This window comes from Pteronotus mesoamericanus, unplaced genomic scaffold (assembly GCF_021234165.1).
Source record: "Pteronotus mesoamericanus isolate MK-2021 breed Mesoamerican mustached bat unplaced genomic scaffold, CSHL_Meso_final scaffold_85, whole genome shotgun sequence".
NCBI lineage: Eukaryota > Metazoa > Chordata > Mammalia > Chiroptera > Mormoopidae > Pteronotus > Pteronotus mesoamericanus.
The window spans coordinates 54,976,257-54,991,730 of NW_026555329.1; the positions used below are offsets into that span (position 1 = coordinate 54,976,257).

Below are 15,474 nucleotides of genomic sequence, written 5' to 3' on the forward strand. Positions count from 1 at the left end.
TTCTCCCAAGGAGAATTAAATTTTGGTTTCTTAAGACAACTTTTCTGAAGACTGAGCCCAAGGAACACCAGTGTGTCCTTGTGAGATTTCTTATATGAGATTTTTTTTTCTTGTATGTTCCTACATTTTGATAAGTTTACAACCCCTGTTTTGTGCCACATTGATTCTCTTCCTGTCACAAAAAGGGCAATCTACCTGTTTGAAAAGTATGACAACTTATCAACTGACCTTGCCTTAGAAATCCTGCCTAGAATTTATTTCAGGTCTTTAGATGCCCTGTTTTAACTAACTTATTTAGTTAACTTGAGCATTCAAAGGAGTGTTAGTACTTCACTTTTTAGTTGGGTGCATGCCATAAAGCAACTAACATATTTCTGGACCTATATCAGTTTTCCTGAGGGAAATATACATTAACAACATTATTTAATTTTCAGATGCTGGCTTAAAGCCAAGTACATTTATTAACAATTAAATTATTTTGACAGGTCCATGTCTCTATGAGTAACTGAAAAATCACAGCAACTTATATCTTTCAAACATATATGCTCTGAAACTAGGAAAACAAGGAATATTTATTACTGGACTATGCAGTTGATTTGTTTATATAAGCATTTATTAACTCAATAAGGCATTGTGATTTCTTGAGCACTGTCAATCTTTAAAAAACTGAGTGTGTGTGGGCTTAGCTAGGAAATATAGGTGTAGAATTTATATTTGTGGAATTCAAGAACATTACTGTTGACTAACCGTATATACAATAATTCTTATTGACTAATGAGGCAGTCTAAAAAACGTTTTTCTGTATGTAATAGGACTTTGCATGGAACTGTAACAATTTTGCTAAGAGAATATTATTATCTGCTTTGGGACTTTAATTCTGGTTAGTTTTTAATTTATATGTTATATAAAGATCTACAGTATCAAGCACATTCTACTTTTGGGTCCAACAAGACAGGTGAAGCTGGTAGAGGTGATCTCATTTTTCAAAATGCATTAAATTTTATGAACTAAGGAGACCAATCAGAAAACACACATCTACTAAGTAAAGGTTGTGCCTCATAAAGATGCTGAACACTATTTAAGGGAGGGTTAGGATGAATAGAAGGTTAAAGCTATCTGGCTCTGTATGTAGTTCGGTTCAGCGTTAGCATTTTCTTCTCTATTGATAATTCTCCTTGAAGATGATTGCTTTTGAATCCTGCCTAGTTCTCTTGGCTCAGACCCATTCTTTACTATGTATCTTTAATGGCATCACAGATTCTATTGTTGGAAGTCTTCATTAGGCCCTAGGTTTATTTGCCTACAGGGCTGTGTTTACAGCTTGTATAATATCAATTCCTATTGATTTTGGGGGCATTTTCTATAGACAGAACTTAGAAGTTTCTGCTTAGTCTGGGTGCCCCAATGTTGGACAGCACTGATATTGCTGTCCTGGTGCTGGTTTGGGTGGGGCGTGAAAACTAGAAACTCTGGACCCCTTCACCCTCTGAATTTATTCCATATAAAATACAGGATGTCAAGTAAAGCTTGAATTTCAGCTAGCATATAAACTCAATTTGTTTGCTAATTCTGGCCATCCTATACACCTTCATCTCTTCGTATGCAAAATGTGGATAATAATGCTACCTACCTCTTAGGCTTGCTTAAAACCTGGTGCATATGTGTATATATTTTATTCTATCTTTTTAAAGATTTTATTTTTATTTTTAGAGAGAAGAGAAGGGAGGGAGAAAGAGGGAAAGAAACATCAATGTGTGGGTTGCCTCTCATGTGACCCCTACTGACGACATGGCCTACAACCCAAGCATGTGCCCTGACTGGGAATTGAATTGACGACCCTTTGGTTCGCAGGCTGTCCCTCAATCCACTGAGCCACACCAGCCAGGGCTGTATGTATTTTATTTTAGATAGCAATTCTTAGGTAACTTGTCCAAAATCATGCTCAAGTATTAGAGCCAGTGTTCTGATTCTAGAACCCCAGCCTCCATGTTGCCTCAGTCAAAATGATGTTAATAGCTAAGAACCTCTAATGAGTAAAGTAACCAATAATACTGTAACATTATATTAAAAATGTAAATATCAACATAGTTGTCATATGCCAATTTTTAACTAATAAACATTGGGAAGCTTACTATCTATATCAGTCTTTCTATGTTTATTTAATGCTGAAAATAAAATGCAGGAAGGTAGAAATTTCTCATAATTTTTCTAGTAAGTCTATTTTTTCAGTCATTAACTCAAACATATCACAGAAAATTTGAACTCTGAAATCTATCACTTAAAGTGGACTCCAGAGAAATTAGCAACACAATAAGAATGGAACTTAAATATTCACTCTCCCCCACCCCCTTCCCCTGTCATTGTTCAATACCTGCCTACTGTTTCACAGGGACACCCAAGTGTCTTTAGCAGGGCATTCAAGGCTCTCCAGATCTGGCTGAGACATGAATTTGCAGCCTCGGCTCCTATTAATTCTCAGTCATGAGCTCCACCCTAGAGCCCTTGTCATTCCTCAACTCCGATGTTCTTTCCATCCTAGTATGTTTCTTGGTCCTGTAGTCCCTCCATCCTGGAAAGCATTTTCTCTGTCTCAACAAAGCAAAATCTTTATTTTCAGCTCAAACACTCATTTGTTTTAGATAAAACCTTTCTCTCCTCAGCTAACTGGCCCTTTGGCTAATTTCCCTGTTCCACCACCTAGCTTCGAGCTTGCCCGGCAGTTGTATTTCACTTGTCTCCCTGACTAAAATTTAGTTTCTTGGAGTCAGCAGATTCTTTGTCTTAATCTTACTCTTTTCCACATAAAACTTAGTACCCCAAATAGTGCTTTTCTCAAAGTAATTCCCTAATAAATTAACCACTGAAACAAATTTAGTCCAATAACACAGAGGAATAAAGTTCTCAAACTTGTAGGGTTATTGAAATTTTGTGAATCCACTGAAACAGGCTAAATTGCATTGAGCTCTTCACAATTATTAGCAGTTATGTATCTGACACTTAAAATGTTTTCTCTGTTGTTTAAAAACTGAGCTATGGAGAGTAGGTTCAGTTGGTTCAAGCATCATCCCACATACCAAAAGGCTGCAGGTTCGATTCCTGGTCAGAGTACATTTCTAGGTTGCAGGTTCAATCCCTGGTTGGGGAGGATATGACAGACAACTGATCTCTCTCTCTCTCTCTCTCTCTCTCCTCCTTTACCCCACCTTCTCTCTCCCTTTCTTCCTCCCTTCCTCTCTTTCTAATATCAATAAACATTTAAAATAAAATATAATTTAAAAATACATATTTATTTTAGAAAACTTGTAAAATAAAGACACACACAAGGGGAGAAAAATAATTGGTAGACTACCTTCCAAGGGTGGTAGCTGTTGCTTCTTTTTTAAAATACAGAAATACTCTGTGTGTTTGTGTCTCAGAAATTCTCAACAGAGACAACATGGAAAGGTAGGTAAAGAGATATGGGTGATCACAACTGAGTTTGAACCCTGAAGCCCAATACTTCATAATTGTGTGACCCTGGGTTAGTCACTTCATCCTTCTGAGACCCAGTTTCTCATTTGAAAAATATGAATACTAATACTGTTTTTTTAATTCCTATAAGGGTTTTTGAAAGATTAAATTACAAAACATTTGACAGTATTTTACACATTAGCAAAAGTTATATGACTGGTTTTTATTAGTATGTTAAACTGTGCCAAAGATGAGTCTATGGATACATGGAATGATCAGATTGAATAGTTTGATCTGAACTAAGTAATAGCTAAAATTGAATTTGTGTCTATCTCTATTACCTAAGTTAAAGATAACCTTCACTTCACTAAAGGAAAAGGAGCAAGCTTTTACTGAGCATTCACTACATGCCAGGTTCTCTGTTATTTACTTTATGCTTGTCTTCCCACAGCACCACAAAATACATTTTTATACATGACAGCACCTGAAATTCAGTGAACAAAGCCACTGGTACTGCACAATTAAGACTAAGGTGGATCTCATTTCAAATCCCATGTTCTATATTTACCATAGTAAGAGATACCTTTTAGAGAAAGTATTTTTATAGAATTCCTCTTGTTCTTATTATGGAAATGTCCAGTGATTGAAGGGCAATGTTTGGTTGGATACACGGATTATTTTGATAGAGATTCTCTTAAGAAATGTAAAAGAAGTTGTGATTATTTCATCTAGAGGAAAGACTGGCCTAATTTAAAAGCCATTTTCCACTCCTAAAAGACAAAAAATGGTGGCTGTTGACCAAGTACCTTTTGCTTGTAATTTACCTAAACCTATCCTAAAATATAACTTAGAAGTTTTCATAGCGTGGCTTCTTTAGACCTAAAAAGAACTGCTAAGAGAAGCTGTGGAATGTTTTTCCTGATAGAATATTTGTGTTGAACAAAGTAAATTTATCTTTGTAGGGCTCTTTGGAGGTAGAAACAAGACTCAATTAAAGGTGAGTTTCAAGTAAACATGAAGGAAAGAAACATCATTACAAATTCTGCTGAAGCTATGATTAAAATAAAGTGATAAAACAGCACTAAAGATCTAAAATGATATTACCATACTGAGACACTTGAGGGTGCTCTAACCAGATGTTATAATAAATGAATTAAAATGCGCAAATATTAGGGGAAATTAAGGTCTTTGTGAATGGCAGTGTTGAATTCTGAATTACAGCATTGGTTACATGGAATAATCTTAGAATAGATGTTTTCTCTTTTAAATAAAATGTATTGGTCCCCCCCCACCACCATTTCAGAAAGAAAGCATTCATTTAAACAGCTTTTGAAAAACTGAAAAACACAAAGAAGAAATAAAAATGAACTAATGTTGCAGTCAGCCCTGAGTGGATGGGGTTTTCTAGAGCCAGGGCAGTTGGAGGCTTCACTCAGGAGGACCGCCTTCAAACACAAGCCCAGCCTGTTCTCATTTTGATTCCAGAGACCTTCTGCTTGCATGAAGGGGGAGTAGAGACTGGGGGTCTAATGACCACAAGAAGAGAATTAGAGACGCATGTTTATCTCAATACATTTACTCTCATTAAAGTTCATATTCACTGACATCATGCATCTCCTTGAAAAAGTCTGCCCACCCACCATTAATTAAAGCCACATTTTAAAAAGTCAGTGTGTGCACTTTTATTCCAATCCAAAGTAGCCTCCTCAGTTTTGCAGAGTAGGCAGGAGAGTATCTGAGGCCTGACAGCTGTTCACCTCTACACAGTGCGGGATCACGTGATTTACATTAAAAGTCATGTTTATTCAGAGCCTACAAGATAAGAGCTAAGATCTGTTGTCTTGAAGAGTTGAAACATTCAATACCTAATGACCTATTAAGCAAATTAACATTTATTTTGATGAGTCAACATTCTTTTGGATATAGTATATGACCATATGCTTTTATCTTTATAAATAATCTGAGAGATCTAACTATATTTCCTGCCTGAGTAATTAAGCAGCACACTCCTATCAAAGACACCACACTCTATAACTTATACATGTGGTATCAATGTCAAAACAAAGGTCAATGTAAATTTTACTTTATCCAAACTATTGCACAAACAGTAATTACCAATAGTTGTAGGATTGCACAACCATAGTCTATTTTTGGCAGCAGTCACTATAAATTCTTAAATTCATGAAAATAAGTAATGCTGACTTTTGAATTTCAAGAAGGCTACTATTTGTAAACAGTTCAGGTCACACACATCTCATTCCATGTACTAAACAAGAGTTTTCTCCTTCCTACTCCTGTTAAATGAGATTTGGTGTCACTATGAGTTTAGTAAAAGAATTTTCATCCAAATAGATCTGCATTATTTTTCTATTTTTTCATACTAAAGACCTCCCTCAGGCCTTTCAATTTTATGCTGATCTTTCTTTATATGTTAATATCAAGCACATTTTAATTTTGTGTTGACAAAAGACAAACTATGATTATCTTTTTTCAATGGCAATTACATTATTCTAGGATAGTTCTGACTAAATATTTGTTTAGCCCAGCCAGTCGATGCTTTTTACCAAAGGCATAATGTGCATCAGATTATCTAGTTATTCTGGTCATGCCATCATGCAGAAAGACAAGGATTGTCAATGGATCTGAACACTGTCATTTTAATGGTTTCATCCTAGGCCACAAATCCCCTGGGCTAGGAGTTGAAAGCTGAGATCTAGTCCTGACTTTTCTATTGATCTTCATGTTACCTTGAGCACCTGCAGACCTATTTCCTCATCTATTAAATGGGTGGTACAGAGTGAATACTACCAGTGAATTCACAGCCCAGTAGGTTAGTAAGGACTAGAGAATAAAGGGCTAAAGTACCACCTTGGGGCCATGTTCTCTGGTCTACTTACTCATCCAGTACCAGGAATCCCAATGTAAGTCTGGTTCTAAAAAGAGCATCAGTGACTCTAGTAAAGCCAGTAAACCAACGCCCAGTGAGATGCTTTCATGATATGTTTGAGAGAAGACGTTTTGGGTCTTCATACCCCTTAGATGCAAGAATTCAACATCCCATTGGTGCATGGATGAAGCACTAGCTAGCCTCACCCACAGATTATATCTTCTGTCTAGACGATGCAGTATCCAAAAGGACCATAAAACACTTGACTCTACACAATGCCAAAAGCAATGGGTGGACTCCTTCAGCTCAGCTGTGGGAAGGAAGGCAGAGTACGGGTGGGATGTTTCAACCCAGTTGGTGGTATCCTTTAGAACAAGCAGTTTGGGGTTGGGAGACAGTGGGAATTTGTGACTATATGGCATTTTTATCAACTCTATTAAAGTTTAAGATAAGCACAGCATAAGTGACTACAAGGCTGTACAGGCTACATAATGAGCATCACTGCAGTCCATACCTTTCTGCCCGCTCTGTTGTTGTGCAGGTTCATCAGGGCTCTGGCATCCTTGCCTTGCCTTTCCTTGGCGTCCACAAATGCTCGGGCAAATTTGATCCCATAGTCAATGTTATCACTGCAGCCACCCCAGTCAAAGGTGCCCTTGTTGTCCCTGGAGCTTCCCTTCTTCTTTGGATCACAGGAACAGGATTTTAATTCTCCTTGGCTACAGGCCCTGGTGATGGCAAATACAACTCCAGCTGAGGAGATGGCGTAAACAAAGGCAGATTCTCGACTACCTGAAACAAAAATGCTTTTCTTAAACGTGGTCTGAAGTTGCTAGTTCTGGACAACTTTCACATGATGGCTGGTTAATTCTGACATACTTCAACACTAGACAAAAAAAAGTACTGATATTCTTGAAGGATTCTTTTCTAGATCCAAGGCTCGCTCTTTAATACAATCATTACCATCTAATATAAGCTGTTGTCAATTAAGATACCTGTACGAGAATTATCCTTAATTGAAATATAGTATAAAACAAAATATAGAAAATGCCTGCCTTGCCCAGCTACTTACTTCACGTTAGTCTCTCCTACGCCTGCTTGCTTAACCTAGAATCTTACATGCTCTAGAAGAGATGAGCATAACATCTTTGTTTTTTCAGCTGTAACATACAGTCTGAATTTTACAGTTCTATCATTCCATAATGTATTTTGGTATTCACAGTACTACATGAATAAAGCTTTAAAAAACCTTCTTAGGCCTCTGAGCATTACTGAGGACATGCATATGCATTTAAATGATGGAGACTGAAATACTGAACTCAAAAAAAATCTGGGGGCCAAGATGGGAAGAGAATTCAAGGAAGTAACCAGCCCCTGTGCTAACACTGGAGAGCTCTGGCTTGGCATCAACTTTCACAAGTAGTTGAGAGATTGTTGCAGGCGATATGCAATATCCTAGAGTTACATAGTAAGTCTAACTATTAAGGTGAATTGACTTTCTTCTGGAACACCTGCACTAATCACTGGTATTGGATAAAAGCAGTGAAAAGCTTTTCTTTGGTTTTTCTGGAAGGAAACAAATTTACCACCTATAATTAGACTTGGGCAAGAACCCTTTGGGGTGCTTTCTTAGAATTGTTCTTTATTAGCACAGGGCTACTTTCACTTACAGGCTGAAAGGTACATATTTCAGTGCAATAACTACATTAAATTATTTTAATAATCTGTAGTAACTCATAACACGGTGTTGTGGTATAGTGACAGATATAAGGCTCTTTAGGGTCTGAGAGCACCTCATTTTTCAAGTGGAACTATATTTCATTGTTATTAGCATGCCTTTTTATTAATGGTTGCTGCAGCAAATATATTAACAATCAAAATAGAAGCTGAACAACCTCTCGCCAAAGCAAGGCAGAAAACAGAAAGCCATTTGGTGATTCAATATGTCAAGAAGAGTGTGACTTTTTGAACCACACAGCTGGGAGAACAAACCACCTTTTCGCATTGAAACCTGCTTGGTTCCGTTTGTCATTCAGTGCTAAAATTTATTATATGCCTCTTGCAATATTTGCTCTGCTAGTCTCATTATTAAAAATCAGGGAAACATATCTACACCATATTAAATGGCACTTACCTCAGCCTTCCAAAAATATCTCCCCCCAAACCTCTAACCATCATAAAAAGAAATCAGTCACACTCTGTAGTTAGGTAAAATCAATTACATGAATATTTGCCATAGGTAGCAGGTAGTACTCTCCAGAGAGAAATGTGATGGTCATGAGAGCTCTTTTAGACTCCCAGGTTATATTATAAGGATCACAGATTTTCTAAGTGGGATTGAGGTGTTTTATAAAAGATAGTGACTAACACATGCTAATATGGCTTAATCTCAGGTGGTGGCTCTCAGATAAATGAGATTTTTATTATACCCATTTTACAGTTTAGGAAAATATCTTGTCAGTAGTCACCCTACTAAGTTGCTAAAGCCTGATTTTGGATTGGAGTTCAGTGTCCACATTTAGAGATATCACATAGAGGGAAAATTACCAAATGCTTAACGTACTTAGCACTAGGCTGAAAGAAAAAAAAAATCACTCAAAATCCGCTACATTACAGAAATAATTTCCAAAGCACAAATATCACCTTTTGAAATATTTGTCACTTATTATTCAAACACATTACTAAATTGCTAGATGTTTATTTATTTAAATAAAAATTTAGCACATGGATGGACTTTTCATTGTACCTCCAGATGTTTTGGTATCATGTTAGATGTGGCCTTAAGATGTTTTCAGTTAAGTGTCTTAGATGAATCACTAAAATGCTATGTGTGAAATAGTAGCACATTTCAAGGGCTGGCTTTCTAACAAAACAAATTTTGATTTTCAGACTCTTCTTAGAAAAATGGATTCTTTTTAAAGCCATCACAATATGAAACAAAATCCAAATCTAAATAGTGATATTTAGACTTCCTGATGTGTTACTATTGAAGTTTCTCTAATTTTTGGATTGAGGTAGGTCAAGCAAAGTCTACTAAATGCACAGGCATAGTTTTTGTTTGGGGTCAGGGATTGTTACGTGAAAGGGCAAAACACTAGAAGCGAGGCTTTCCAGAAGGTTATGGGTTCATTTCTCTTTTAAAATGCTTGCTTTTTAATTTTAAATTTTATTTTTTACATATGTAAGAATTAGACCTAATCACCTTTTTGTTTAAGGCTTATTCTAGAATTCTAGAGGTATATTCTTGCAGAAATATTTATTGGTTAAGTTTCTCTGCCTGTTTTTGGTGACAGTCTGTTTAATAAACACAAATGTTCCTAAAAATCAATGTCTTAGTCTTAAGCTGTGTGAAGCAAAAAAGGCAAATGTTTGCCATTCTCTGTGACCCTGGGATATGTTAGTAACTTTTATATTTTCCATATAAATGGCATTGCCCTTTGCCTTCCTAGTCATCTATAAGGGCATTTAGGTTTCCATAGGCAAGCTCTTCACAATTCGAAGATGTGAATTTCCTGCCAAGCAATTAATTATAAAAATCTTTGGATAGCGTCACTGGAATTTCATGATTATTTCCAGGATAAGCTACCTTAGGCCAAATTCAGCCCTCCCAGAACCAATGCAAAATCATCACTGACAGTCACAGGAGTTTACATAAATGTCCAGGAGAAATCTGGCCTTCTGTTAAGAATGGAAAGAAATTGTGTAGCATGAGTGTTTTAAGTTTTGAGTACTTTGGCAAAGCATTCAAGCTTCATCTGCAAGAACTCTGAAGAAGTACAAGTTTGAATCTCTTATTTACGTGAGGCCTTAGACTAAGTCAGACTAGTTCCAGCCTCTTCATTCTCAGCACTCCACAGCTCTGAAGAAATAAACACTGTCAAGATTAAGTTAAAGTATTTTGTGAATGAATCCCCAGATTTGGCAGACCTTTAGGATCAGTGGTCAAAATTACGTCCTTTGATTTGTCATCTAAAGGGCTTTTTCCCATATAGAGACATCTTAATAGATTTTCATAGACAGAATTTAGAAGTGGTCATTTTATAAAGAAGGACATCTAATTTGTAAACATTGGGAAATTGTTGTGAGGACTATGGAAAGGAAACACCCTGATACATCTTAAACATTGAGGGCCTGTACATAATACATCCAAAGATGTCTTGTGCTAAATATTTGCAAATTCTCTTGGTCAAGTTCCGACACTTTGATTCATTGGTGAGTTAATCTAGGTGAAGTCTGAAAATTCCATGTTGTTGAAATTTACTATTAACCTTTCAAAAATTTGCGATGTCATATCAAAACTCTAAAAGGAATGCAGAAGAATATAGTTCTTAAACTAGAGAATAAAATTGCAGAATACGGCAGTAAATTTACTTCAGGGATACACTGAGGGTGAGTGCACTACGCCCTTGGGGGATTTCAGAGACATTCAGTTATGCATTTGGCCTCATAAAACCCTAGGGCTGTGATGATTACATGATAGAAACACCCTCTGTTAAGCATTACCAAGTGCACAGCCTGGATGATTTTCTTAGGAATGGGGGGGTGGGGTGGGCAAAAACAAGTGTAAAGTTCCCTGTTTCTGGGGTTCACACAAAACCTTTTGTTTTCAGTCAGATTTCTCAGTAGCAAATGGGCTGTGCTATTTCTTGGAAAATGGTAATAACATCAGGTTAAGGAACAAATATTTTTTGAAAATAAAATGTAATTTTCAGTTAATTTTCTCTGATTTTATACCAGCTAGTGAGCTACTTTCCACATTCAGGACTTTTAGGAAGTTTATTACATAATTAGATAATGCTTAATGCTCCTTCTAAGTATTAATAGTTTATAACCCTACCCTCCATAAATACCCTTCCGCCTAAAATGTATCTGGAAAATAATAGGCATTCACTACAAGTTCATACATTCATTCACTCAATATCAATGAATGAATGGTGCCTGCAACACACAAGGCACCAAGTGAGGTGCAGAGACAGCAGACTACTCCTGCCATATAGAATTTACAATCCACTGGGAAGAAAAAAAACAACAAAAATGTTTAAGTCAGACACAGTGGGACCCAAAGCTGAATACCTGGATGGGAAATCAAAGGTGATGTGCAGATGTTTGTCTCTGGTTCTCAGTAACTTTTAAGGATTATTAAAATAATGACTATCTATGACCAATAAAAGATTTGGGCATTCCATCCTCATCTTCTGCTCAAATCCTTCTGGGAGATTCAAGTACCAGAAAGAAGAGTTAAAAAGTCAAAAGAGCCCTGTGGCTGCTGCCTCCTTTCTCCTGGAGACAAAACCTGAACCTTAAGGGACAGGCAGGGCTGCGACATGACTGGATGGACAGAGCAAAGAGTGAAAAGACACCACCTGGAGTTTACATTCTAATCTATGACTAGCCTCCTACAAAACTTTAGACAAGTTCCTTGATTTCTTAAGTCCTCATCTGTAAAACAGAGACAATGCCCCCAACAGAACAAGCTTCTGATTGAATAAAAGGCAAGAAAAACTGAGTAGGGACTTTGAAGAACAAATAAAAGGGAGGAGTGTGTGATGGGAGAGCCCAAGGAGCTGCCCAAAGGCAGGAGACTTACTTCGGAGCAGGACCCTGCCAAAGAGGCTGTGGTCCCTGTCTAGGGTGTTGCAGTTCCAGCGGTGCTGGCGGAATTGGTGCTGGCACTCAGCTGTCCACTCGGACACGCCCAAGCCAATGGCACGCATCACGTCTGGGTGTCGGTGGCACAGCTGCCGCTGGCGGCTCACCAGGCCTGGCACATTGTCACACATCACCCTGGAGGACCCGCCTGTAGCTCTCATGTACCTGGGAAGGACCAACACAGAGGTGAGAACACTGAACTTGAGGTCCGCAACCATGTTTCTTGGGTGACTGAGGAGTTCAAAGCACATTTCAGTTATGAATTCTTTATCCTTTCTGGGGATTTTAGAAAGTAAGGGTTATTTAATTTTAGTTCTGTGGAGAAGTGGCACCGCAGACATGGGGAATGATGTGGTAGAAGCCACCCCAAAATGGAGGGATAACTATCTTGGACATGAATTGAGGACCAGTAATTGATGCTCTGGGCAGTCAGGAACAGAATGAGTGGGGAGGGGCAATATCTTTTGAGAAGAACCTTCAAAGGCTGTTTCCAAGAAGGCTCTGATCTCAAAGATGAAATGTGTCTGGACATGGCTTTGGGGAAAGACGACCTTTAAAGCTCCTCACTCCCATTTATTTGACCCTAATGTTTAAATGTGTTAGGAAACTGTCTGTATCTGTCTAATCGACACCTGTTGGTATCTGATGTTACACTCTCCTCATAGACATGCCATTATTTCCTCACTAAAGAATCCTTTAAATATTTCCATTTTCCAGCTCTTCTTGGCTTTTAAAGAGGACCTTTGGAAAAAATTATTTCTATTGTTATTAAGGACGCTAAATGTTTGGAAGAATCAAACAGTATTATAGCTCCATAAAGTACTTTTGAAAAGAAACTTTAACAAAAAATTACATCATCATCTCTGCCCAGATGTTCTCTATTAGTTGTGAAATGTTTAGAAAGGTACCTTTTATATAACCCAAGCTGCCATAGGTGTCTTTTGAAGCGATCAAACAAGGAGAATGTCTTTTCTTGTATTTTCATTATTTTATATGATCATAAAATTGTTACAGCTGTGATTTCCAAAAAATATATTTAAGTGACAGCTGAGAGACAATGTGACAAAAAGCCTAGGCAATAAATAATGTTTATCATGGAAACAGAAATAGTCATTTTATTGAAAAATGGTCATTCTGATAAATCAATCTTTGATCCTATGTCAGCAATGTCAAGGCTAAACGCCTTCCTGTTCAAAGAAGCTAAGGAAGGAATTGAATCCCTCTTCCCATCAGTGCTCGGCCCGTGGTCCTTTGAAGAGTTCCACTGTCTTCCTGAAGTTCCCTGCTCTAGCTTTTCATTTGGCTGAGACTCCTTACTTTTGCCAGATTCCTGAAAAAAAAAAACAAAAACAAAACACTCCAGGGGAACAGGTCTTTCCGAATCAGTATTAAAGTCTTTTGGGGCAGCTTTAGGTGCAAGGACGTTAGAGTTCTTAATTCCCTCTCTTTTCAAGACCTTTAGGTCGGGAGATAGAAAGGAGTTTCTGGGTGGGTTCAGAATCTCCTTTTGTAATGATGCGAAGACCTGTTACGTTCACTGTGCAAGATAAATCAATCAATCGCTGACTAACGTTCACAGGACAACAGCAAAGTTACTCTTCGAGGGGGCTGCGGTCTTTAAACAACGCCCCCCCTCCCGCCCCCCGCCAGCCCAGCGTCCTGGCAAGCTTCTCATTGAGGTGGTGGGTCTCTACCTGGAGGCAGGCAGGACAACGTTCTTCCACCTCACTGGGGCCAAACATTAGGAATGTGGAAGGACGAGAAATAATGAAAAATCACACGCTTTGGGTTCTACAGCTCCTGACTGCCCGCCTGAATGCGCCCCTAGGTTTATCTTGGGTATTTTTGGGGGGAAGAAAGGGGGACGATTGTGAACGAACACACACACACACACAGACAACGAACACACACACACACACACACACACACACACACACACACACACGCCTGAGCTAGACACCAGGCTAGCGCGTCTCTCAACGGGATAAGAAATTGGCTGATTTTGCTGCTGCTCAGCTGGATCCAAATAAACCAAACATCGGAGCTCTCATTTGAAGGGAAATGTGGTTTTTTTGGAGTTGTCAAAGTTGGAATGGTCTTCAGAGGAAGAGAAGGCGCTCAGGATGGGGTGATAGGAGAGGGCAGCAGCCAGGGGTTGGGCTGGAATCCCCGACTGCCACGGCCGCAGGGGAGCGCCGAGGAAATGTGGCCACTGCGGTCCCCTTTCCCAAATTGAAAAATCACCACCCACCCACCCCTCGCTGTGCCCTCACGCGTGGACTTACCACCATGAAGAGCTGACCTCAGGGCTGAGCCAGGTCAAGAGCAGAGGGAGCCAGAGCCAGATTCCACCGAGAGGGGCGTTCATATTAACCCCCTTGCGTCCGCATCAGGTCAGACTCCGTGTGCGGGCGCCATACGTGCCCGGAGCAGAAGCGCTCAGCACGGGGAGCGCCTCGTCACCGCCGCAGGCGCCTTGCCGTGCCCCCGCCCCCCGCTCGGTCTGCGGAGAGCGGTGAGACTCGCTGATAAAGTTTCAAAAGACTAGCAGGGCTAGCGATAAAGGCCAGTGCGGGCCGCCTCGCCCACAGCCCAATTCCCCAGGCGCCGCGAGCGCAGGCAGCGGCGAGGTCTGCGCGCCTCCCGCGCGCCCCTGTCCGCCCAGCTTCCCACCCGCGCGGGCTCTGTCGAGGGAGGGGGCGCTCTGCCGGGCGCCGGCAGGGAGGGGCGCGGGGTTTATCCAAGGGTGGGTGAAATGATGGCCAGAGATGTCTGCAGGCGAGGTGAGGCGGGGAGGCAGGAACACCTCTGCGTGGCCCGGGGCTCCCGCGGAGGCAGGCACCTTTTGGGAAGCTTCCAACCAAAGAGCATCAGTGGGCTCCGGCCACAGGGACGCGCCTTCGGGATAGGCTAGGCTACCCTCCGGCCAGCAGAAGTCCCGGTGCGCGCGATGTAGGGAATCGAGTGAAGGGATTAGGAGATAACTGTACACAATGCAGGAACCCGGAGGCGATTTTCAAGGCATCCCTTTCCCTGAGGCTGAGAGGAAGAGTGAGCAGTTGTAAATTTGGAGCTGCTGAGTTTATGAAGGGCAAGGATGGGAAGGGAGGGGCCGGGCCTCAGGAAAATAAAGACTTGTGGCCTTGATTCCTGGTGCTGGGCTTATATACAGAGCTCGCAGGGAGGGGAGCCGGGAAGGTCCATGACCCTCCGGACCTCACCCAGGCGTCCTCAGCCAAAGCGTCCAGGGAAGATGCAGTTTTGACGCACACCCAGCTCCTCCCCCGGTGTTGTGGAGCGAGAAAGAGGAGGGAGGGAGGAACCCAGGCGGCAGGGGCCAGCTGGGGGTCGCGCCTCCCGCCGCCCTGGAGCTCAGCCTCTGAGCTTTGCAGAAGCAAAGGGACCCTCTCCGACCTGGATCTGGGGCCCCGGAGAGGCATGAGAGAGAGGCTCGGGCTGCGGGTGTAGCATCTTGAGCAGCAGTTGGC

General features: G+C 40.3%; 1 protein-coding gene across 1 annotated transcript in view; it reads right to left on the reverse strand.

The window, feature by feature from the left end:
- The window catches only part of WNT2 (Wnt family member 2), a 40,474-nt gene extending 26,120 nt beyond the window's left edge, over positions 1 to 14,354 (reverse strand). The window contains exons 1-3 of the mRNA XM_054564203.1: positions 14,272 to 14,354; positions 11,925 to 12,151; positions 6,852 to 7,129 (exon numbers count right to left, since the gene is read on the reverse strand). Coding sequence (XP_054420178.1) covers positions 6,852 to 7,129; positions 11,925 to 12,151; positions 14,272 to 14,354 — 588 coding nt within the window. The remainder of the gene's footprint in view (positions 1 to 6,851; positions 7,130 to 11,924; positions 12,152 to 14,271) is intronic.
- Positions 14,355 to 15,474: the final 1,120 nt, after the last annotated feature.